Source organism: Corvus hawaiiensis, assembly GCF_020740725.1.
Source record: "Corvus hawaiiensis isolate bCorHaw1 chromosome 37 unlocalized genomic scaffold, bCorHaw1.pri.cur SUPER_37a, whole genome shotgun sequence".
Taxonomy (NCBI): Eukaryota; Metazoa; Chordata; class Aves; order Passeriformes; family Corvidae; genus Corvus; species Corvus hawaiiensis.
Window position 1 is genome coordinate 157,568 of NW_025963262.1, and position 25,627 is coordinate 183,194.

Genomic DNA, 25,627 nt, shown 5'->3' on the forward strand with positions numbered 1-25,627 from the left:
CGTTCCCCATGGGTTGGTTTGTGCTCCCCGGCACAGGGAAGGACCCTTGGGGGCCGTGATTGGGCAGTTCCTCGGGGGAAAAAGGCGGGAAATGTGAGGGGGAAATGGAGGGAAATGTGAGGGGAAAAGGGTGGGAAATGTGAGGGGGAAATGGAGGGAAATGTGAGGGGGAAAGGGTGGGAACAGTGAAGGGGAAAATGGTGGGAACAGTGACGGGAAAAGGGCGGGAAATGTGAGGGGAAAAGGGTGGGAAATGTGAAGGGGAAATGGAGGGAAATGTGAGGGGGAAATGGAGGGAAATGTGAGGGGAAAATGGAGGGAAATGTGAGGGGAAAATGGAGGGAAATGTGAGAGGGAAAGGGTGGGAAATGTGAGGGGGAAATGGAGGGGAATGTGAGGGGGAAATGGAGGGAAATGTGAGGGGAAAAGGGCGGGAAATGTGAGGGGGAAATGGAGGGAAATGTGAGGGGAAAAGGGTGGGAAATGTGAGGGGGAAATGGCGGGAAATGTGAGGGGGAAATGGAGGGAAATGTGAGGGGGAAATGGAGGGAAATGTGAGGGGAAAAGGGTGGGAAATGTGAGGGGGAAATGGCGGGAAATGTGAGGGGGAAATGGAGAGAAATGTGAGGGGGAAATGGAGGGAAATGTGAGGGGGAAAGGGCGGGAAATGTGAGGGGGAAATGGAGGGAAATGTGAGGGGAAAAGGGCGGGAAATGTGAGGGGAAAAGGGTGGGAAATGTGAGGGGGAAATGGAGGGAAATGTGAGGGGGAAATGGAGGGAAATGTGAGGGGAAAAGGGTGGGAAATGTGAGGGGAAAATGGTGGGAAATGTGACGGGAAAATGGAGGGAAATGTGAGGGGGAAAAGGGTGGGAAATGTGAGGGGGAAATGGAGGGAAATGTGAGGGGAAATGGAGGGAAATGTGAGGGGGAAATGGAGGGAAATGTGAGGGGGAAATGGAGGGAATGTGAGGGGGAAATGGCGGGAAATGTGAGGGGGAAATGGAGGGAAATGTGAGGGGGAAATGGAGGGAAATGTGAGGGGGAAATGGAGGGAAATGTGAGGGGGAAATGGAGGGAAATGTGAGGGGAAAAGGGTGGGAAATGTGAGGGGAAAATGGTGGGAAATGTGAGGGGAAAATGGAGGGAAATGTGAGGGGGAAAAGGGTGGGAAATGTGAGGGGGAAATGGAGGGAAATGTGAGGGGAAATGGCGGGAAATGTGAGGGGAAAATGGTGGGAAATGTGAGGGGGAAATGGAGGGAATGTGAGGGGGAAATGGCGGGAAATGTGAGGGGGAAAGGGTGGGAAATGTGAGGGGAAAAGGGTGGGAAATGTGAGGGGGAAATGGCGGGAAATGTGAGGGGGAAAATGGAGGGAAATGTGAGGGGAAAAGGGTGGGAAATGTGAGTGGGAAATGGCGGGAAATGTGAGGGGGAAATGGCGGGAAATGTGAGGGGGAAATGGAGGGAAATGTGAGGGGGAAAATGGTGGGAAATGTGAGGGGGAAATGGTGGGAAACGTGAGGGGAAAAGGGCGGGAAATGTGAGGAGAAAATGGTGGGAAATGTGAGGGGGAAATGGAGGGAAATGTGAGGGGAAAATGATGGGAACAGTGAAGGGGAAAATGGTGGGAAATGTGAGGGGGAAATGGAGGGAAATGTGAAGGGAAAATGGCGGGAAATGTGAGGGGAAAATGATGGGAACAGTGAAGTGAAAAGGGTGGGAAATGTGAGGGGGAAATGGTGGGAAAAGTGAGGGGGAAAGAGCGGGAAACGTGAGGGGGAAATGGAGGGGAATGTGAGGGGGAAATGGAGGGAAACATGAGGGGGAAAAGGGCGGGAAAAGTGAAGGGAAAATGGTGGGAAACAGGGGAAAATGGCAGGAAACACGGGAAAATGGCAGGAAACGTGAGGGAGAAAGGGTGGGAAACATGAGGGGGGAAAATGGCGGGAAATGTGAGGGGAAAATGGTGAGAAAATGTGAGGGGAAACAGGCGGGAAACGTGAGGGGAAAAGGGCGGGAAATGTGAGGGGGGAAAATGGTGGGAAACGTGAGGGGGAAAAGGGTGGGAAACATGAGGGGGAAAAGGGCAGGAAAAGTGAAGGGAAAATGGTGGGAAACAGGGGAAAATGGTGGGAAACACGAGGGGAAAATGGCAGGAAACGTGAGGGGGAAAGGGTGGGAAACCTGAGGGGAAAAGGGCGGGAAATGTGAGGGAAAAGGGCAAGAAAAGTGAAGGGAAAATGGTGGGAAACCTGAGGGAAAAAAGAGGGAAACGTGAGGGGGAAAGAGTGGGAAACCTGAGGGAAAAAGGGCGGGAAATGTGAGGGGGAAACGGAGGGGAAAGTGTGGGGAAAAGTGGAGGAAATGTGAGGGGGAAAAAGGCGGGAAACGTGAGGGGAAAAGGGCGGGAAACGTGAGGGGAAAAAGGGCTGGAAACGTGAGGGGAAAATGGTGGAAACGTGAGGAGGGGAAAAGGGAGGGAAAAGTGAGGGGAAAAGGGCGGGAAACCTGGGGGGGAAATGGCGGGAAACGTGAGGGGAAAATGGTGGAAACGTGAGGGGGGGGAAAGGGCGGGAAATGTGTGGGGGAAAATGGTGGCAACGTGAGGGGAAAAGGGTGGGAAAAGTGAGGGAAAAAAGGAGGGAAACGTGAGGGGAAAATGGTGGGAAGAGTGAGGGGGAAATGGAGGGAAAAATAAGGGGAAAATGGCGGGAAATTTGACCACAGAAAGGGTGGGAATCGTGAGGGGAAAATGCTCCCAGTTGGCTCCCAGTTGGCTCCCAGTGCTCCCAGTAAGGCTCTGTGGTGTCCCCAGTGCCACCAATGACCTCACCCTCCCGTCCCCACCCAATCAGACGACGCGAAGGGGGCGGAGCCAGACGCGCTCTGAGCTCTGATTGGTCTTTATTGTGGAGCGGGGGGTGTGGCCTCGGCTGGCCCCGCCCCCGCGGCGGGCAGCGCTGTCTGGTAGATCACCACGGGCTGGGGGGGTGGGGAGGGGGCGTGGTCAGTGCAGGCCACGCCCCCTCTGCCCACAGCCACACCCATGCCCATATAAGGAAGAAAAGAGCCCAATAAACCACGCCCCTCCCAGCCCCACCCCCTCATTAGCCCGCCCGTGGCCACACCCCCTCCTGTCACTCACCATTGGCCCCGCCCTGGGGTGCCCCCTGGTGGCCGCCACGCAGCCAATCACGGCCAGCACCGCCCCCGCCACCGATGACATCATCAGCAGCACCTGCGTGCCCAGCAGCGCCCCCTGGTGGATGCGGGAAATGGGGTGAAACGAGGGGGAATTGGCTCAAAAGCGACCCAAAAGGGACCCCAAAATCGACCTGAAAGTGACCCCGAAATTGACACAAAATTGACCCAATTCTGACCCAAAAACTGACCCCAAATTGACCCAAATCTGACCCCAAAATTGACCCAAATCTGACCCCAAAATTGAGCCCAAATTGAGCCCAAATTGACCCAAATCTGACCGCAAAGTTGACCCAAAAATTGACCCAAATCGGACCCAAAAATTGAGCCCAAAATTGACCTGAAATTGACCCAAAATTGACCCCAAACGGACCCAAAAATTGACCCAAACCTGACCCAAACCTGACCTAAATCTACTCAAAATTGACCTGAAATTGACCCCAAAATTGACCCAAATCTGACCCAAAACTGACCTGCAATTGACCCAAAAATTGACCCAAATCTGACCCAAAAATTGACCCCAAATTGACCTGAAAGTGACCTGAAATTTACCCAAATCTGACCCAAAACTGACCCAAATCTGACCCAAAAATTGACCCCAAAATCGACCTGAAATTGACCCCAAAATTGACCCCAAATTGACCCAAATCTGACCCAAAAATTGACCCCAAATTGACCTGAAAGTGACCTGAAATTTACCCAAATCTGACCCAAATCTGACCCAAAAATTGACCCCAAAATCGACCTGAAATTGACCCCAAAATTGACCCAAAAATTGACCCAAAATTGACCCAAATCTGACGCAAAAATTTACCCAAAATTGACCTGAAAGTGACCCCAAAACTGACCCAAATTTGACCCAAAAATTGACCCCAAATTGACCCCAAAATTAACCCAAATCTGACCCAAAAATTGACCCCAAAATGACCAAGATCTGACCCAAATATGGCCCAAAACTGACCCGAAATCGACCCAAAACTGACGCAGAACTGACCCATAAGTGACCGGTGAGTGACCAATAGTGACCAGTAACTGACCAGTAGTGACCAATGGTGACCCTTAACTGACCCTGAGTGACCCAGAGTGACCAATAGTGACCCATAAGTGACCCTGAGTGACCAATAGTGACCCACAGTGACCAGTAGTGACCAATAGTGACCAATAGTGACCCAAACTGACCCTGAGTGACCAATAGTGACCAATAGTGACCCCAACTGCCCGTTAGTGACCAATAGTGACCCAAACTGACCAGTAGTGACCCATAACTGACCCAGAGTGACCCCAACTGCCCGGTAGTGACCCACAGTGACCAATAGTGACCCAAACTGCCCAATAGTGACCCATAACTGACCCAGAGTGACCCCAACTGCCTGGTAGTGACCAATAGTGACCCATAGTGACCAATAGTGACCCCAACTGCCCAATAGTGACTCATAACTGACCCAGAGTGACCCCAACTGCCCGGTAGTGACCCAGAGTGACCAATAGTGACCCCAACTGCCCAATAGTGACCCAGAGTGACCAATAGTGACCCAAACCACCCGATAGTGACCCAGAGTGACCAATAGTGACCCCAACTGCCCAGTAGTGACCCAGAGTGACCAATAGTGAACCAAACCACCCGGAGTGACCCAGAGTGACCGGAAGTGACCCAACTGCCCAGTAGTGACCCAGAGTGACCAAGAGTGACCCCAACTGCCCAATAGTGACCCACAGTGACCAATAGTGACCCAAACCACCCGGTAGTGACCCAGAGTGACCAATAGTGACCTAACTGCCCAGTAGTGACCCAGAGTGACCAAGAGTGACCCCAACTGCCCAATAGTGATCCATAACTGACCCAGAGTGACCCCAACTGACCAGTAGTGACCAATAGTGACCAATAGTGACCCCAACTGACCAGTAGTGACCCATAACTGACCCAGAGTGACCCCAACTGCCCGGTAGTGACCCAGAGTGACCAATAGTGACCCAAACCACCCGATAGTGACCCAGAGTGACCAATAGTGACCCCAACTGCCCAGTAGTGACCCAGAGTGACCAATAGTGACCCCAACTGCCCAACAATGACCCATAACTGCCCCAGAGTGACCCAAACCGCCCAGTAGTGACCCAGAGTGACCAATAGTGACCCAAACCACCCAGTAGTGACCCAGAGTGACCAATAGTGACCCCAACTGCCCAGTAGTGACCCAGAGTGACCAATAGTGACCCCAACTGCCCAATAGTGACCCATAACTGACCCAGAGTGACCCCAACTGCCCGGTAGTGACCCAGAGTGACCAATAGTGACCCCAACTGCCCAGTAGTGACCCAGAGTGACCAATAGTGAACCAAACCACCCGGAGTGACCCAGAGTGACCGGAAGTGACCCCGGGCTCACCTGTGCGGCCGGCCCCAGGCCGTAGCACCAGAAGCAGTTGTGGAGAAGGAGCAGCCCCTGCACCCCCAGGGCCAGGAAGGACACGATGGACGCCACGATGGCCAGCGCCAGCGCGGCCCGAGCCTGCGGCCAGAGTGACCACGGAGTGACCACGGAGTGACCGGCAGCAAGCGAGCCCAAAACGACCTCAAAACTGACCTCAGAACTGACCCATAACTGACCCCCAAATGACCCCAAAATAACCCATAACTGACCCCAAAATTACCCCAAAATGACCCCAAAATGACCCATAACTGACCTCAAAACTGACCCATAACTGACCCCATAACTGACCCCAAAATGACCCCAAACTGACAGAAAAATTACCCAAAAATTACCCAAAAATGACCCCAAAATGACCCATAACTGACCCCAAAATGACCCCATAACTGACCTCAAAACTGACCCATCACTGACCCCAAAAATGACACCAAAAATGACCCAAAAATGACCTCAAAACTGACTCATAACTGACCCCAAAATGACCCCAAAATGACCTCAAAAATGACCTCATAACTGACTCCAAAATGACCCCAAACTGACCCATAACTGACCCCAAAAATCAGCCCAAAATTACCCCAAAATGACCTCAAAACTGACCCATAACCGACCCTAAAATTACCCCCAAATTACCCAAAAATGACCCCAAAACTGACCCAAAACTGACCCATAACTGACCCCATAACTGACCCCAAAAATGACCCCAAACTGACCAATAACTGACCCAAAAATGATCCAAAACGTACCCGTAACTGACCCCAAAAATTACCTCAAAAATTACCCGTAACTGACCCATAATGACCCCATAACTGACCCCAAAATGACCCCAAAAATTAGCCCAAAACTGACCCATAACTGACCCCAAAATTACCCCCAAAATGACCTCAAAACTGACCCATAACCGACCCTAAAATTACCCCCAAATGACCCAAAAATGACCAAAAAATGACCCCAAAATGACCCCAAAATGACCCAAAAATGACCCCAAAACTGACCCCATAACTGACCCCAAATTGACCCCAAAAATGACCTCAAAACTGACCCATAACTGACCCCAAAATTACCTGAAAATGACCCATAACTGACCCATAACTGACCCCAAAAATGACCCAAAATGACCTCAAAAATTACCCATAACTGACCCCAAAAATGACCTCAGAAATGACCCATAACTGACCCATAACTGACCCATAACTGACCCAAAAAATACCTCAAAACTGACCCAAAACTGACCCCATAGCTGACCCCAAAATGACCCCAAATTGACCCAAAAATGACCTCAAACTGACCCCAAAAATGACCCAAAACTGACCCCAAAAATGACCGCAAAAATGACCTCAAAAACGACCCATAACTGACCCCAAAATTACCAAAAAATGACCCCAAAAATGACCCCAAACTGACCCCAAAAATGACCCAAAACTGACCCCAAAAATGACCCCAAACTGACCCCAAAAATGACCCATAACTGACCCCAAAAATGACCCCAAACTGACCCCAAAAATGACGCCAAACCACCCCAAAATTACCCCAAATGACCCCAAACTGACCCCAAAACTGCCCCAAAATGCCCCCAAACCACCCCAAAACCGCCCCACCCCCAGTGCCCCCAAATCCCCACCCCCAAAATGCCCCAAAAGTGCCCAAAAGTGCCCAAAATGCCCCAAAACCACCCCGAAACTGGCCCACCCCCAGTGCCCCCTAAATTCTCACCCCCAAAATGCCCCAAAAGTGCCCCAAATGCCCCAAAATGCCCCAAAACCACCCCACCCCCAGTGCCCCCTAAATTCCCGCCCCCAAAATGCCCCAAAAGTGCCCCAAAAGTGCCCCAAAATGCCCCAGAAGTGCCCCAAAATGCCCCAAAATGCCCCGAAACCGCCCCATCCCCAGTGCCCCCCCAAATCCCTGTCCCCAAAAGTGCCCAAAAGTGCCCCAAAATGCCCCAAAATGCCCCAAAACCGCCCCATCCCCAGTGTCCCCCAAATTCCCGCCCCCAAAAGTGCCCAAAATGCCCCAAAAGTGCCCCAAAATGCCCCAAAACCACCCCACCCCCAGTGCCCCCTAAATTCCCGCCCCCAAAATGCCCCAAAAGTGCCCCAAAATGCCCCAAAATGCCCCAGAAGTGCCCCAAAATGCCCCAAAATGCCCCGAAACCGCCCCATCCCCAGTGCCCCCCAAATCCCTGTCCCCAAAAGTGCCCAAAAGTGCCCCAAAATGCCCCAAAATGCCCCAAAACCGCCCCATCCCCAGTGTCCCCCAAATTCCCGCCCCCAAAAGTGCCCAAAATGCCCCAAAAGTGCCCCAAAAGTGCCCCAAATCACCCCATCCCCAGTGCCCCCCAAATTCCTGCCCCCAAAAGTGCCCAAAATGCCCCAAAATGCCCCAAAATGCCCCAAAAGCGGCCGGACTCACCCGTCCCGCGGAGGGGCCCTTGGCCATGGCCGCCAGCACCGCCCCCGCCACCAGCAGCTGGGGGGAGGGGACCTGAGGGGCTGCCCACGAGTGACCCCACGAGTGACCCCAGGAGTGACCCCAGGAGTGACCCCAGGAGTGACCCCAGGAGTGACCCCACAAGTGACCCCAGGACTGACCCCACGAGTGACCCCAGGAGTGACCCCATAAGTGACCCCAGGAGTGACCCCATAAGGGACCCCAGGAGTGACCCCATAAGGGACCCCATAAGTGACCCCAGGAGTGACCCCATAAGGGACCCCATAAGTGACCCCGGACTGACCCCGACCCCACAAGTGACCCCATAAGTGACCCCATAAGTGACCCCGGACTGACCCCGACCCCAAAAGTGACCCCGGCCCCATAAGTGACCCCAGAACTGACCCCACAAGTGACCCCATAAGTGACCCCGGACTGACCCCCACCCTACAAGTGACCCCACAAGTGACCCCAGCCCCACAAGTGACCCCACAAGTGACCCCACAAGTGACCCCATAGGTGATCCCAGCCTGACCCCGACCCCAAAAGTGACCCCGGACCCGTAAGTGACCCCACAAGTGACCCCGGACTGACCCCGACCCAAGTGACCCCAGCCCCACAAGTGACCCCATAAGTGACCCCATAGGTGACCCCGGACTGACCCCGGCCCCATAAGTGACCCCAGAACTGACCCCACAAGTGACCCCATAAGTGACCCCAGGAGTGACCCCATAAGTGACCCCGGAAGTGACCCCGGACTGACCTCGGCCCCACAAGTGACCCCAGGAGTGACCCCAGAACTGACCCCAGAAGTGACCCCAGAAGTGACTCCAGAAGTGACCCCAGACTGACCCCAGCCCCACAAGTGACCCCGGCCCCATAAGTGACCCCACAACTGACCCCACAAGTGACCCCGTAAGTGACCCCAGGAGTGACCCCACAAGCGACCCCAGGAGTGACCCCATAAGTGACCCCGACCCCATAAGTGACCCCAGGAGTGACCCCAGAACTGACCCCAGAAGTGACCCCAGAAGTGACCCCAGAAGTGACCCTGGACTGACCCCGGCCCCACAAGTGACCCCAGAACTGACCCCATAAGTGACCCCACAAGTGACCCCATAAGTGACCCCAGCCCCAAAAGTGACCCCAGAACTGACCCTGCTCCCACAGGTGACCCCAGAAGTGACCCCGGAACTGACCCCGGCCCCACAAGTGACCCCCAATCCCCTCCCAGTCCCTCCCAGTTTGCCCCAGTTTGTCCCAATCCCTCCCAGGCCCTCCCCATCCTTCCTGGTCCCTCCCAGTTTGGCCCAATCCCTCCCAGTCGCTCCTAGTTTGGCCTGGTCCCTCCCAGTTTATCCCAGTTTGTCCCAGTCCCTCCCAGTCCCCTCCAAGTCCCTCCCAGTCCCTCCCAGTCCCTCCAAGTCCCTCCCAGTCCCTCCCAGTCCCTCCCAGTCCCTCCCAGTCCCCTCCAAGTCCCTCCCAGTCCCTCCCAGTCCCTCCCAGTCCCCCCCAATCCCCTCCCAGTCCCTCCCAATCCCCTCCCAGTCCCTCCCAGTCCCTCCCAATCCCCCCCCAGTCTCTCCCAGTTTGTCCCAATCCCTCCCAATCCCCTCCCAATCCCCTCCCAGTCCCTCCCAATCCCCTCCCAATCCCCTCCCAGTCCCTCCCAATCCCCTCCCAGTCCCCCCCAATCCCCTCCTAGTCCCTCCCAATCCCCTCCCAGTCCCTCCCAATCCCCTCCCAGTCCCTCCCAGTCCCCCCCAATCCCCTCCCAGTCCCTCCCAATCCCCTCCCAGTCCCTCCCAGTCCCTCCCAATCCCCCCCCAGTCTCTCCCAGTTTGTCCCAATCCCTCCCAATCCCCTCCCAGTCCCTCCCAATCCCCTCCCAGTCCCTCCCAGTCCCTCCCAGTCCCTCTCACCACGGGCCCGCTGCCCAGGGGCACCCCCAGTTGTGCCCCCGCGGGGTCCCCGAGGGCGGCCAGGAGGGACCCCCCGAGGGCCACCTGGAGGCTCCCGAGCAGCGCCAGCGCCACCTGGGGGGGGAGGGGCGGGGGGAGGGGCCGGGATCAGGGCGGGGCTGCCCCTCCCCCACCCCCCGAAAAAAGGTCCCCAAACCGCCCCTCCCCCACCCCAAAAAAAGGTCCCCAAACCGCCCCTCCCCCACCCCAAAAAAGGAGCCCAAACCGCCCCTCCCCCACCCCAAAAAAGGAGCCAAACCCGCCCCTCCCCCACCCCGAAATTTGGCCCCTCCCCCACCCCAAGAAGGAGCCAAAATTTGGCCCCTCCCCCACCCAAAAAAAGGACCCCAAACCGCCCCTCCCCCACCCCGAAATTTTGGCCCCTCCCCCACCCCCAAAAGAGCCAAAATCGCCCCTCCCCCACCCCAAAAAGGAGCCAAAATTCGGCCCCTCCCCCATCCAAAAAAGGACCCGGATCTGCCCCTCCCCCAGCCCAGGTCACTCACCCCCTACTCCGCCTTCCCTCAGGGCCCACTCAGCCCCTACTCCTCCTCTACTCAGCCCTTACTCAGCCCCTACTCACCCTTTACTCAGCCCTTACTCAGCCCCTACTCAGCCCCTAATCACCCCTTACTCAGCCCTTACTCAGCCCTTATTCACCCCTTTACTCGCCCCCTACTCTGGCCTTGCTCGGCCCTTACTCAGCCCCTACTCACCCCTTACTCACCCCTACCCAGCCCTTACTCACCCCCTACTCCTCCCTTTACTCAGCCCCTACTCACCCTTTACTCAGCCCTTACTCAGCCCCTACTCAGTCCTTACTCACCCTTTACTCGGCCCCTACTCACCCCTTACTCAGCCCTTACTCAGCCCCTACTCACCCCTACCCAGCCCTTACTCACCCCCTACTCCTCCCTTTACTCAGCCCCTACTCACCCTTTACTCAGCCCTTACTCAGCCCCCTACTCAGTCCTTACTCACCCTTTACTCGGCCCCTACTCAGCCCCTACTCAGCCCCTACTCAGCCCTTACTCAGCCCCTACTCACCCTTTACTCAGCCCTTACTCAGCCCCTACTCACCCTTTACTCAGCCCTTACTCAGCCCTTACTCAGCCCCTTACTCTTCCTCTACTCACCCCTTACTCAGCCCTTTACTCACCCTTTACTCAGCCCCTACTCTGGCCTCGCTCAGCCCTTACTCACGCCTTACTCACCCTCTACTCTTCCCCCTACTCAGCCCCTACTCACCCCTTACCCAGCCCCTCACTCACCCCTTTACTCACCTTTTACTCAGCCCCTTTTCCAGCCTCGCTCAGCCCTTACTCAGCCCTTACTCACCCGTTACTCAGCCCTTACTCAGCCCTTACTCAGCCCCTACTCAGCCCCTACTCACTCCTTTCCCAGCCCCTACTCAGCCCCTTACTCAGCCCCTGCTCAGCCCTTACTCACCCCTTACTCACCTTTACTCAGCCCCTACTCAGCCCCTACTCACCCCTTACCCAGCCCCTCACTCACCCCTTTACTCACCTTTTACTCAGCCCCTTTTCCAGCCTCGCTCAGCCCTTACTCACCCCGTTACTCAGCCCTTACTCAGCCCTTACTCAGCCCCTACTCAGCCCCTACTCACTCCTTTCCCAGCCCCTACTCAGCCCTTACTCACCCCTTACTCACCCTTTACTCAGCCCCTACTCAGCCCCTGCTCAGCCCTTACTCAGCCCCTGCTCAGCCCTTACTCACCCCTTACTCACCCTTTACTCAGCCCCTACTCAGCCTTTACTCAGCCCTTACTCAGCCCCTACTCAGCCCTTACTCACCTTTTACTCCCAGTTTTCCTCCCGAATCCCCTCCCAGTCCCCCCCAGTTCAATCCCAGTTAGTCCCCCCAAATCCCTTCCCAGTTCATCCCAGTCCCCCCAAATCCCCTCCCAGTCCCTTCCCAGTCCCCTCCCAGTCCCTCCCAGTTCAATCCCAGTTAGTCCCCCCAAATCCCTTCCCAGTTCATCCCAGTCCCCCCAAATCCCTTCCCAGTTCATCCAGTCCCTCCCAATCCCTTCCCAGTCCCCTCGAATCCCCTCCCAGTCCCTCCCAGTTTAACCTCAGTTAATCCGAGTCTCTCCCAGTTCAATCCCAGTTCATCCCAGTCCCCCCAATCCCCTCCCAGTCCCCCCCCCGTGCCCCCCAATCCCTTCCCAGTCCCCCCCAGTCCCTCCCAGTTTAATCCCAGTCCCCCAAATCCCCTCCCAGTCCCTCCCAGTTCAATCCCAGTGCCCCCAAATCCCCTCCCAGTCCCTCCCAGTACCCCCCCAATCCCTTCCAAGTCCCCCCCAATCCCTTCCCAGTCCCTCCCAGTTAATCCCAGTCCCCCCTCCCGGTTGATCCCAGTCCCCCCCAAATCTCTTCCCAGTCCCCCCCAATCCCCTCCCAGTCCCTCCCAGTCCCCCCCAGTCCCCCCCAGTCCCCTCCCAGTCTCTCCCAGTTTAATCCCAGTCCCCCCCAGTCGCTCCCAGTCCCTCCCAGTCCCCCCCAGTTCACCCACCCCCCAGCGCCAGGGGCTCCCCCCAGAGCCGCCGCCCTTTGGGGGCGTGGGGGAGGCTCCCCAGGGTGGGGGAGGGGTCGGGCTGGGCGCCCCCGCCCCTCCCCCACCCCCGGGCAGGACCCGCGTCAGCAGCAGCAGCTCCGCCATGCTGGGGTGGGGGAGGGGCGGGGGGGAGGGGCGAGGGGGGAGGGGCGAGGCCACGCCCACAGCCCCAAAAAAGGAGCGGAAGTTTGGCCCTCCCCCACCCCAAAAAAGGAGCCAAATCCGCCCCTCCCCCACCCCAAAAAAAGACCCGGATTTGGCCCCTCCCCCACCCAAAAAAGGAGCCAAAATTTGGCCCCTCCCCCACCCCCAAAAAGCAGCCAAACCTCCCCTCCCCCACCCCAAAATTTGGCCCCTCCCACACCCCAAAAAGGACCCGGATTTGGCCCCTCCCCCACCCCAAAAAGGACCCGGATTTGGCCCCTCCCACACCCCCAAAAGGACCCGGATTTGCCCCTCCCCCACCCCGAAAAGGAGCCAAAATTTGGCTCCTCCCCCCCCGAAATTCGGCCCCTCCCCCCCCGCAAAGGAGCCAAAATTTGGCCCCTCCCCCCCCCCAAAGGACCCAAAATTTGGCCCCTCCCCCACCCCGAAAAAGGAGCCAAACCCGCCCCTCCCCCACCCCAAAAGGAGCCAAAATTCGGCCCCTCCCCCACCCCCAAAGGACCCGGATTTGGCCCCTCCCCCACCCCAAAAGGAGCCAAAACCGCCCCCGACCCCACCCCCAAAAAGGACCCGGATTTGGCCCCTCCCCCACCCCAAAAGGAGCCAAAACCCGCCCCTCCCCCACCCCAAAAGGAGCCAAAATTTGGCGCCTCCCCCACCCCAAAAAAAGGACCAGGATTTGGCCCCTCCCCCACCCCAAAAGGAGCCGAAACCGCCCCTCCCCCCCCCGAAATTCGGCCCCTCCCCCCCAAAAGGAGCCAAAATTTGGCCCCTCCCCCACCCCAAAAACGGCCCCAAAATCGCCCCCTCCCCCACCCCAAAATTTCGCCCCTCCCCCACCCCGCAATTCGGCCCCTCCCCCCCCAAAGGAGCTAAAATTTGGCCCCTCCCCCCACCCCAAAAACGGGCGAAATCGCCCCTCCCCCACCCCCAAAAAAAGGACCCGGATGTGGCCCCCCCCCACCCCGAAAACGGACCCAAAATCGCCCTCCCCCACCCCAAAAGGAGCCAAATTTGGCCCCTCCCCCACCCAAAAAACGGGCGAAATCCGCCCCCTCCCCCACCCCAAAATTTGGCCCCGCCCCCACCCAAAAAAGGGGCGAAATCCGCCCCTCCCCCACCCCAAAAAGGACCCAAAATTTGGCCCCGCCCCCACCCCAAAAAAAGGACCCCGGATTTGGCCCCTCCCCCACCCCAAAAGGAGCCAAAACCGCCCCTCCCCCCCAAAAAAAGGAGTCAAAATTTGGCCCCTCCCCCCCCGAAATTCGGCCCCTCCCCCCCCCAAAGGGCCCGGATTTGGCCCCGCCCCCCACCCCAAAATTCGGCCCCTCCCCCACCCCAAAAACGGGGCGAAATCCGCCCCTCCCCCACCCCAAAAAAAGACCCGGATTTGGCCCCTCCCCCACCCAAAAAAGGAGCCAAACCCGCCCCTCCCCCACCCCGAAAGGAGCCAAAATTTGGCCCCTCCCCCACCCAAAAAAGGGGCGAAACCCGCCCCTCCCCCACCCCAAAATTTGGCCCCGCCCCCACCCAAAAAAGGAGCAGATTTCGCCCCTCCCCCCCCAAAAAAAGGAGCCAAAATTTGGCCCCGCCCCCACCCCAAAAGGCCCAAAATCCCCCCTCCCCCACCCCAAAAAGGGGCGAAACCCGCCCCTCCCCCACCCCATAAGGAGCCAAAATTTGGCCCCCTCCCCCACTCTGAAAAGAACCCGGATTTGCCCCTCCCCCACCCCAAAAAGGAGCCAAAATTCGGCCCCTCCCCCCCCGAAATTCGGCCCCTCCCCCACCCCCAAAGGGCCCGGATTTGGCCCCTCCCCCCACCCCAAAATTCGGCCCCCGCCCCCACCCCAAAAAGGGGCGAAATCCGCCCCTCCCCCCCCAAAAAAGGAGCCAAAATTTGGCCCCTCCCCCACCCAAAAAAGGGGCGAAACCCGCCCCTCCCCCACCCCAAAATTTGGCCCCGCCCCCACCCAAAAAAGAGCAGATTTCGCCCCTCCCCCCCCAAAAAAAGGAGCCAAAATTTGACCCCGCCCCCACCCCAAAAGGAGCCAAACCCGCCCCTCCCCCACCCCAAAAGGAGCCAAAATTCGGCCCCTCCCCCACCCCAAAAGGACCCGGATTTGGCCCCGCCCCCATCCCAAAATTTGGCCCCTCCCCCACCCCAAGAAAGGAGCCAAACCCGCCCCTCCCCCACCCCAAAAAGGAGCCAAAATTTGGCCCCTCCCCCACCCAAAAAAGGGGCGAAATCCGCCCCTCCCCCACCCCAAAATTTGGCCCCGCCCCCACCCAAAAAAGGGGCGAAACCCGCCCCTCCCCCCACCCCAAAATTTGGCCCCGCCCCCACCCAAAAAAGGAGCAGATTTCGCCCCTCCCCCCCCAAAAAAAGGAGCCAAAATTTGGCCCCGCCCCCACCCAAAAGGAGCCAAACCCGCCCCTCCCCCACCCCAAAAGGAGCCAAAATTCGGCCCCTCCCCCACCCCAAAAGGACCCGGATTTGGCCCCGCCCCCATCCCAAAATTTGGCCCCTCCCCCACCCCAAGAAAGGAGCCAAACCCGCCCCTCCCCCACCCCGAAAGGAGCCAAAATTCGGCCCCTCCCCCACCCAAAAAAGGGGCGAAATCCGCCCCTCCCCACCACCACCCAAAATTTGGCCCCTCCCTCACCCCAAAAGGAGCCGAAACCGCCCCTCCCCCACCCCAAAAAGGAGCAAAATTTGGCCCCTCCCCCACCCAAAAAAGGACCCAAATTTGGCCCCTCCCCCACCCCAAAATTCGGCCCCTCCCCCCCCTAAATTCGGCCCCTCCCCCCCCAAAAGGGCCCCGGATTTGGCCCCTCCCCCACCCAAAAAAGACCCGGATCTGCCCCTCCCCCACCCCGATTTTGGGCTAAAAAATGGAACTTTTGAGGCTGAAAATTCCCAATTTGGGGCAAAAAGTCCCAAATCTGAGCTAAAAAGCCGAATTTTGGCGGCTAAAAATCCCAATTTTGGAGCGAAACCCCGCAAATTTTGGGCCGAAAGTCCCAAATTGGAGCTAAAATTCCCAATTTTGGGCGAAAAGTCCCAATTTTGGACCCAAAAAGCCCCGCAAATTTTGGGCTAAAAATCCCGATTTGGGGCTGAAATGCGGAATTTTGGGGCTAAAACCTCCCAATTTTGGGCTAAAAGTCCCAAATTTGAGCTAAAATTCCCAATTTTGGGCTAAAAGGTCCCAAATTTGAGCTGAAAATCCCAAATTTAAGCCAAAAAGCTGAATTTTGAGCTAAAATGCCGAATTTTGGGGCTAAACTTCCCAAATATAAGATAAAAAATCAAATTTTGATGCTAAAAATCCCAATTTTGAGTTAAAAATCCCAATTTTGGGGCTAAAAAGCCAAATTTTGGGCCAAAAATCCAAATTTGAGGCTAAAAATCCCGATTTTGGGCTAAAATGCCGAATTTTGGGGCTAAACCTCCCAATTTTGGGCAAAAAGTCCAATTTTGAGGCTAAAAATCCCAATTTTGGGGTTAAAAAGCCAAATTTTGGGGCCAAAAATCCCAAATTTGAGGCTAAAACTCCCAATTTTGGAGCTAAAACCCCCAAATTTTGGACTGAAAATCCCAATTTTGAGCTAAAATGCAGAATTTTGGGGCTAAACCTCCCAATTCTGGGCTAAAAGTCCTAAATTTTGAGCTAAAAATCCCAATTTTGGGGCTAAAAATCCCCAATTTTGACCTAAAGATCCCAAATTTGGGGCTTAAAAATCCCAATTTGGGGCTAAAATGTGGAATTTGGGGGCTAAAATTCCCAATTTTGGGCAAAAAGTCCCAATTTTGGAACCAAAAAGCCAAATTTTGGGCTAAAAATCCCGATTTTTGTAGCAACCCCCCCAAATTTTGGAGCAAAAATGCCAAATTTTGGGGCTAAACCTCCCAATTGTGAGCTGAAAGTCCCAAATTTTGAGCTAAAAATCCCAATTTCGATCTAAAAATCACAAATTTGAAATAAAAAATCCGAATTTGGGGGGTAAAAAATCCCAATTTTGAGCTAAAGTGCCGAATTTTGGGGCTGAACCGCCAATTTTGGGCTAAAAATCCCAATTTTGGGCTAAAAGTTTCAATTTTGTGGCCAAAAATCCCAAATTTAAGATAAAAAGCCAAATTTGGGGGCTAAAAGTCCCAAATTTGAGCTAAAAATCCCAATTTTGGGCAAGAAGTCCCAAATTTTGAGCTGAATCGCAAATTTGAGCTAAACCCTTCAATTTTGGGGCTAAAAAGCCAAATTTTGGGGTCAAATCCCCCAAATTTAAGCTAAAAACCTGAATTTTGGGGCTAGAAATCCCAATTTTGGGCTAAAAAAATCCCAAATTTTGGGCTAAAAATCCCAATTTTGGGCTAAAAGTTTCAATTTTGGGGTCAACAATCCCAAATTTAAACTAAAAAGCCGAATTTTGGGGCTAAAAATCCCAATTTTGGAGCAAACCCCCCAAATTTTGGCTTGAAAACCTCAAATTTTGGGGTCAAAACCCTGGAAATTTTGGGCTAAAAAATCTGAATTTTGGGCTAAAAGTCCCAAATTTCAGCTAAAAGGCCAAATTTTGAGGCTAAACATCCCAAATTTGGGGCTAAAAATTCCATTTTTGGGGCTAAAATTCCTAAATTTGGGGTAAAAGTCCGAATTTTGGAGCAAAACCCCCGGATTTTGGGGCTAAAAATTTGAGCTAAAAATCCCAAATTTGGGGCTAAAAATCCCAATTTTTGGTAAACCCCCGAATTTTGGGCAAAAAATCCCAATTTTGGGGCTGAAATCTCCAGTTTTGGGGCGAAAACGCCCAAATTTGGGGCAAAAAGTTCCATTTTGTTGTTTTTTCCATCCACGAGACAATTTTGGGGTTACAAATCTTTATTTGGGGTCCAAAGTTACAATTGTGGGGGCAAACCTCCGAATTTTGGGTTAAAAATCACAGTTTCGGGTCCAAAATGCCAATTTTGGGGTGAAAAATGCCAATTTTGGGTCAAAAAAGCCAATTATGGCGTGAAAAATGTCAAATTTTGGTCAAAAATTGGAATTTTGGGTTAAAAAAAATTCCCATTTTGGGTCAAAAATCCGGATTTTGGATCGAAAATGCCAATTTTGGGGTGAAAAATCTGGATTTTGGATCAAAAAAGCCAATTTGGGGGTGAAAAATCCCGGATTTGGGGTGGAAAATGCCAATTTTGGGGTCAAAAATCTGGATTTTGGATCAAAAAAGCCAATTTGGGGGTGAAAAATCCCGGATTTGGGGTGGAACATGCCAATTTTGGGGTCAAAAATCTGGATTTTGGATCAAAAATGCCGATTTGGGGTTGAAAAATTCGAATTTTGGGTCCAAAATGCCAATTTTGGGGTGAAAAATCTCGGATTTGGGGTCCAAAATGCCAATTTTGGGGTGAAAAATGTCAATATTGGGGTAAAAAATCCCAGAATTGGGGTGAAAAATGCCAATTTTGGGGTCAAAAATCTGGATTTTCGATCAAAAATGCCAATTTTGGGGTGAAAAATCTGAATTTTGGTTCAAAAATGCCGATTTTGGGGTGAAAAATGCCAATTTTGGGTCCAAAATGCCAATATTGGGGTGAAAAATCCCAGATTTGGGGTGAAAAATGCCAATTTTGGGGTGAAAAATCTGGATTTTGGTTCAAAAATGCCAATTTTGGGGTGAAAAACCTGGATTTTGGTTCAAAAATGCCGATTTTGGGGTGAAAAATGCCGATTTTGGGTCAAATGTCCCCATTTTGGAGGGCAAAGCGAGGGAATTCTCCACTTTTTGGGGCTAAAAGCAGCAAGTTTGGGGCTTTCTGTCCCCCAGCACTGCGACCCGGGGACCCCCCAGGGTGACGATGGCCGGGGGGGGCCAGATGATGTAAGCGGGCACTGCTGACGTCATCGGTGACGTCATCGGCGGGCAGGGCAGCTGCGGGTGAAAAGGAGAGAAGAAAAAAATGAAAAACCGGCTCAAAAAAAAAGGGAATTTTGGGGTTAAAAATGGGGATTTGGGGGTTAAAAATGGAGATTTTGGGGGTTAAAAATGGGGAATTTTGGGGTTAAAAATGGGGAATTTTGGGGTTAAAAATGGGGAATTTTGGGGTTAAAAATGGGGATTTTGAGGGGTTAAAAATGGGGATTTTGGGGTTAAAGATTTTGAGGGGTTAAAAATGGGGATTTTGGGGTTAAAAATGGAGATTTTGGGGGTTAAAAAATGGGGAATTTGGGGGTTAAAAAATGGGAATTTGGGGGGGTTAAAAAATGGGAATTTGGGGGGTTAAAAATGGGGATTTTTGGGGCTTAAAAATTGGAAATTTGGGGCTAAAAGTGGGATTTTTGGGGAGCTAAAAAAGGGGAATTTTTGGGTTAAAAACCGGCAATTTTTTGGTTTTAAGAAATGGGAACTTTGGGGTGAAAAATGGGAATTTTGGGGTTAAAAAAATGGGAATTTTGGGACCTACCTGGGCCGGGGGAGCGGGGCAGGGCCGGGGGTGGCGCTGACCCTTGGAGTGACCCCGAGAGTGACCCTTGGAGTGACCCCGGGAGTGACCCCGGGAGGGACCCCGGGAGGGACCCCGGGAGTGACCGCGGCGGCGGCAGCAGCGGCAGAGGCGCCCCATGAGCCCAAAACCTGCTGGAAATGGGGGGAAAAGCGGCGGAATTGGGAAAAAATGGCCCCAAATGACCCCAAAACGGCCCGAAATAACCCCCAAATGAGCCCAATCATCCTAAAAATGACCCCAAATAGCCCCAAATGACCCCAAAATGACCCGAAATGACCCCAAACGGCCCGAAATAACCCCCAAATGAGCCCAATCATCCTAAAAATGACCCCAAATAGCCCAAAATGACCGCAAATGACCCCAAAATGGCCCCAAATGACCCCAAAATAACCCTAAAATGGCCCAAAATGACCCCAAAATGACCCGAAATGACCCCAAACGGCCCGAAATAACCCCCAAATGAGCCCAATCATCCTAAAAATGACCCCAAATAGCCCCAAATGACCCCAAAATAACCCTAAAATGGCCCAAAATGACCCCAAATGGCCCAAAATAACCCCCAAATGAGCCCAATCATCCTAAAAATGACCCCAAATAGCCCCAAATGACCACAAATGACCCCAAAATGGCCCCAAATGACCCCAAAATTCCCCCAAACCCACTAAAATGGCAAAAAAAGCGCCCCAAAATGAACCCAAATAAACCCAAAATGACCCCAAATGGCCCCAAATAACCCCAAAATGGCCCCAAATGACCCCAAATGGCCCAAAATAACCCCCAAATGAGCCCAATCATCCTAAAAATGACCCCAAATAGCCCCAAATGGCCCCAAATGACCCCAAAATGGCCCAGAAGATCCCAAAATTCCCCCAAAACCACTAAAATGGCAAAAAAAAAAGCCCCAAAATGAACCCAAATAAACCCAAAATGGCCCCAAATGACCCCAAAATGACCCGAAATGACCCCAAACGGCCCGAAATAACCCCCAAATGAGCCCAATCATCCTAAAAAAGACCCCAAATAGCCCCAAATGACCGCAAATGACCCCAAAATGACCCGAAATGGCCCGAAATAACCCCCAAATGAGCCCAATCATCCTAAAAATGACCCCAAATAGCCCCAAATGACCCCAAAATGACCCGAAATGACCCGAAATGGCCCGAAATAACCCCCAAATGAGCCCAATCATCCTAAAAATGACCCCAAATAGCCCAAAATGACCCCAAAATGACCCGAAATGACCCCAAATGGCCCCAAATGACCCCAAATGGCACCCAAATGACCCCCAAAATGGCCCCAGAAGATCCCAAAGCAACCCCGAAATTCCCCCAAAACCACTAAAATGGCAAAAAAAAAGCCCCAAAATGACCCCAAAATGACCCCAAAATGGCCTGAAATGACCCCAACTGGCCCAAAATAACCCCCAAATGAGCGAAATCATCCTAAAAATGACCCAAGCCAAATGCCCACCAAATGACCCCAAATGGCCCCCAAATGGCCCCAAATGACCCCCCCAAATGGCCCCCAAATTCCCCCAAATGACCCCAAAACCCCCAAAACTGGCAACAAAAAAAAGCCCCCAAATGACCCAATGAACCCCAAATAAAGCCCAAAATGGCCCCAAAATGGCCCCAAATAACCCCAAAATGGCCCCAAATGACCCCAAAATGGCCCAAAATAACCCCCAAATGAGCCCAATCATCCTAAAAATGACCCCAAATAGCCCCAAATGGCCCCAAATGACCCCAAAATGGCCCAGAAGATCCCAAAATTCCCCCAAAACCACTAAAATGGAAAAAAAAAAAGCCCCAAAATGAACCCAAATAAAACCAAAATGGCCCCAAATGACCCCAAAATGACCCGAAATGACCCCAAACGGCCCGAAATAACCCCCAAATGAGCCCAATCATCCTAAAAATGACCCCAAAGAGCCCCAAATGACCGCAAATGACCCCAAAATGGCCCCAAATGACCCCAAAATTCCCCCAAAACCACTAAAATGGCAAAAAAAGCGCCCCAAAATGAACCCAAATAAACCCAAAATGACCCCAAAATGGCCCGAAATAACCTCAAATGGCCCAAAATAACCCCCAAATGAGCCCAATCATCCTAAAAATGACCCCAAATAGCCCAAAATGGCCCCAAATGACCCCAAAATGGCCCAGAAGATCCCAAAGCAACCCCAAAACCACTAAAATGGCAAAAAAAAGCCCCAAAATGAACCCAAATAAACCCAAAATGGCCCCAAATGACCCCAAAATGACCTGAAATGACCCCAAATGGCCCAAAATAACCCCCAAATGAGCCCAATCATCCTAAAAATGACCCCAAATAGCCCCAAATGACCGCAAATGACCCCAAAATGGCCCCAAATGACCTCAAAATGGCCCCAAAATGGCCCAGAAGATCCCAAAGCAACCCTAAAATTCCCCCAAAACCACTAAAATGGCCAAAAAAAGCCCCAAAATGAACCCAAAATGACCCCAAAATGCCCAAAATGGCCCCAAATGAGCCCCAAAATGAACCCAAAATGACCCCAAAATGCCCAAAATAACCCCCAAATGAGCCCAATCATCCTAAAAATGACCCCAAATAGCCCAAAATGGCCCCAAATGACCCCAAAATGGCCCCAAATGACCCCAAAATGGCCCCAAAATTGCCCCAAATGACCCCAAAATGACCCCAAAATGGCCCAGAAGATCCCAAAGCAACCCCAAAATTCCCCCAAAACCACTAAAATGGCCAAAAAAAGCCCCAAAATGAACCCAAAATGACCCCAAAATGCCCAAAATGGCCCCAAATGAGCACCAAATGGCCCCAAAATCACCCCAAAAGCCCCAAACAACCCCAAAAATCCCAAATACGACCCAAATTGCCCCCCCCAAACCAGCCCCAAAATGGCCAAAAATGACCCCAAAGTGACCCCGAATGACCTCGATTACCCCCAAAATCTCCCCAAAATTCCCCCGAGCCCCTCGGGACCCCCAAAATCTCCCCCAACCCCTCCAAATGCTGCTAAAATTCCCCAAAATGTCGCCAAAACCCCCCCAAAGTCCTGAAATTCCCCCAAAATCCCCCAAAATCCCCCAAATCCCCCCCCAATCTCCCCCCAAAACTCCAAACCCTTCCAAAATCTCCCCAAATTGCCCCAAAAGGTCTCCAAAATGCCCCCAAATCCCCTCCAAACTTGCCCAAAATCCCCCCAAAATCCCTCAAATCCCCCCAAATTTCCCTAAACACTCCCAAATCCCCCCCAAATCCCCCCAAAACCTCCCCAATAGGCCCCAAAATTCCCCAAATCCCCCCAGATTTCCCCCAAACACCCCCCAAATCCCCCCAAATTTGCCCCAAACCTCTCCAAAATCCCCCAAATCCCCCCAAATTTCCCCCAAACTTCCCTCAAATTCCCCCAAAATCTCCCCCAAATCCCCCAAAACCCCCCAAAATCCCCCAAAAATCTCTCCCAAATCCCCCAAACCTCCCTCAAATCCCCAAAATCCCCCCAAAATCCCCCCCAATCCACCCCAAACGTCCCTAAAATCCCTCGAAAATCTCCCCCAAATCCCCCAAAATCCCCCAAAATGCCCCAAAGTCCCCCAAAATCCCCTCAAATCCCCCAAATCCTCCCAAAATCTCCCCCAAACCTCCCCAACTCCCCCAAACCCCTCAAAATCCCCCCAAAATCCCCCCAAATTCCCCCCAATTATCCCAAACTTCCCTCAAATCCCCCAAATCCCCCCCAATTTCCCCCAAATACCCCCAAATCTCCCCCAAATGCCCCCAAAATCCCCCAAATTCCCCCCAAATCCCCCCAAAATCCCCCAAAACGTCCCAAAGTCCCCCCAAATCCCCTCAAACTTCCCCCAAATTCCCCCAAATCCCCCAAACCTCCCTCAAATCCCCCAAATGCCCCCAAAATCCCCCAAAATCTCCCCCAAATGCCTCCAAAATCTCCTCGAAATCTCCCTAAAATCCCCCAAATCTCCCCCAAATCCCCCCAACCCCCCCCAAAATCCCCCCAAACTTCCCCAAATTCCCCCCAAATCCCCAAAATCTCCCCCAAATCCCCCCTAATTCCCCCAAAATACCCCCAAATCTACCCCAAAACCTCTCCAAAATCTCCCAACCCCCCCCCAATTTGCCCCAAATTCCCCAAAATCTCCCCCAAATCCCCCAAAACGTCCCAAAGTCCCCCAAAACCCCTCAAATGCCCCCCAAATCCACCCCAAACCTCCCCAAATCCCCCCAAAATCCCCCCAAATCCCCCAAATCCCCCCAAAATCCCCCCAAAATCCCCCCAAACTTCCCTCAAATCCCCCAAAATGTCCCAAAATCCCCCCCAAATCCCCCCAAACCTCCCTAAAATCCCTCAAATTCCCCCCAAAATGTCCCGAAGCCCCCCCCAAACCCCTAAAAATCCCCCAAATCCCCCCAAATCCCCCCAAAATCTCCCTAAAATCCCCCAATTCCCCCCCAAGTTTCCCAAAACTTCCCTAAAACCCCCCCAAATCCCCCAAATCCCCCCCAAAATCTCCCAGATCCCCCCAAAATCTCCCAAAATCCACCCCAAACCTCTCTAAAATCCCCCAAACCTCCCCAAATCCCCCCAAAATCCCCCAAAATCTCCTAAAAATCCCCCCAAATCCCCCCAAAATTCCACCAAACTTCCCTCAAATCCCCCAAAATGTCCCCAAATTCTCCCCAAAACGTCCCGAAGCCCCCCCCAACCCCTAAAAATCCCCCAAATCCCCCTAATTCCCCCCAAAATCTCCCAAAATCCACCCTAAACCTCTCTAAAATCCGCCAAACCTCCCCTAATCCCCCCAAAATCCCCCAAATTCCCCCCAAATTCCCCCAAACCTCCCTCAAATCCCCCAAACCTCCCCAAATGCCCCCCAAAATCCCCCAAAATCTCCTAAAAATCCCCCCAAAAGCCCCCAAATCCCCCCAAAATTCCACCAAACTTCCCTAAAATTCCCCCAAAATCTCTCCCAAATCCCCCAAACCTCCCTAAAATCTCCCAAAATCCCCCAAAATCTCCCTAAAATCCCCCAATTCCCCCCCAAGTTTCCCAAAACTTCCCTAAAACCTCCCCAAATCCCCCAAATCCCCCCCAAAATCCCCCAAACCTCCCCAAATCCCCTCAAAATCCCCCAAATTCCCCAAATGCCCCCCAAAATCCCCCAAAATCTCCTAAAAATCCCCCCAAAATTCCACCAAACCTCCCTAAAATCCCCCAAAATTTCCCCAACCCCCCCAAATGCCCCCAAATCCCCCCCAAAATCCCCCAATTTTCGTTGCCTGAACCCGACGAGTTTCACCCCAAATTCGGCCGCGGCCGCTTTGGGATTTTGTGAGGGGGGGGGGGGGGGCGGGGCGGCATTTTTGGGGTGCGGTGACGTCATCGGCGCAAGCCCTTCATTTCCCCGCCCCGGTGACGTCATCACCACCCCCCCAAACTTAATTAAAACCTCCAAGTCTTTAATTGAAGCCTAAAATTGAGGTCGATCCTAAAAAAACCCTCAAAACCGGTCCGGGCACCCCAAAAACCGGTCCTGGAGCTTTGATGACGTCATCGTGTCCCCAATTAAGGTCAGGCAGCCCCAAAATGGCCCCGGGCAGCCCCAAAAAATTGGGAGCGAAACCCCAAATTTGGGAGGCGCGGCCCCAAAACCGCAGGTGACGTCATCGGGGCCGGGAATTGGGGCAGGGAGCCGGGAAATTTGGGAATGGAGGATAAAAAAATCGGGAATGGAGCCCCAAAATTTGGGAATGGAGCCCCAAAATCAGCCCAGCAACCCCAAAATCCGGGAATTCAGCCCCAAAATCCGGGAATGGAGCCCAAAATTGGAAATGGAGCCCCAAAAATTGGGAATGGAGCCAAAAAATCCGGGAATGGAGCCCCAAAATCCGGGAATGGAGCCCTAAAATTGGGAATGGAGCCCCAAAATCCGGGAATGGAGCCCCAAAATTTGGGAATGGAGCCCCAAAATTGGGAATGGAGGCCTAAAATTGGTAATGGAGCCCCAAAATTGGGAATGGAGCCCCAAAATTGGGAATGGAGGCCTAAAATTGGTAATGGAGCCCCAAAATTGGGAATGGAGCCCCAAAATTGGGAATGGAGCCCCAAAATTCGGGAATGGAGTCCCAAAATCCACCCCGACCCCCTCAATGACGTCATAGAACCCCAAAACCGGGTCCTGGACCCCAAAATCCGGGAATGGAGCCCCAAAATCCAAGAATTCCACCCCAAAATCAACCCAGGAACCCCAAAATCCGGGAATGGAGCCCCAAAATCAGGAATGAACCCCACAATCCGGGAATTTGGCCCCAAAATCAGCTCAGGAACCCCAAAATCTGGGA

The 25,627-nt window shown here is 53.3% G+C and overlaps 2 protein-coding genes across 3 annotated transcripts; both read right to left on the minus strand.

The window, feature by feature from the left end:
* Positions 1–2,890: 2,890 nt before the first annotated feature.
* LOC125320790 lies at positions 2,891–12,699 on the minus strand. The gene is made up of 6 exons (XM_048293213.1): positions 12,553–12,699; positions 9,979–10,092; positions 8,039–8,095; positions 5,588–5,710; positions 3,149–3,262; positions 2,891–2,985 (listed from the first exon to the last, which is right to left on the minus strand). Exons 1-6 carry the CDS (start codon positions 12,697–12,699, stop codon positions 2,908–2,910), a joined length of 633 nt encoding a protein of 210 aa, XP_048149170.1. The 3' UTR covers positions 2,891–2,907.
* A 4,924-nt stretch (positions 12,700–17,623) lies between these two features.
* Positions 17,624–25,293, minus strand: LOC125320804 (neural Wiskott-Aldrich syndrome protein-like). Of its 2 annotated transcripts, none has more exons than XM_048293230.1 (3): positions 24,566–25,293; positions 19,223–19,392; positions 17,624–18,690 (listed from the first exon to the last, which is right to left on the minus strand). In XM_048293230.1, exons 1-3 carry the CDS (start codon positions 24,706–24,708, stop codon positions 18,497–18,499), a joined length of 507 nt encoding a protein of 168 aa, XP_048149187.1. In that variant the 5' UTR covers positions 24,709–25,293; the 3' UTR covers positions 17,624–18,496. The 2 variants fall into 2 exon arrangements, with proteins under 2 accessions (XP_048149187.1, XP_048149186.1); XM_048293229.1 differs by having other exon boundaries at positions 19,223–19,395.
* Between the last annotated feature and the right edge of the window lie 334 nt (positions 25,294–25,627).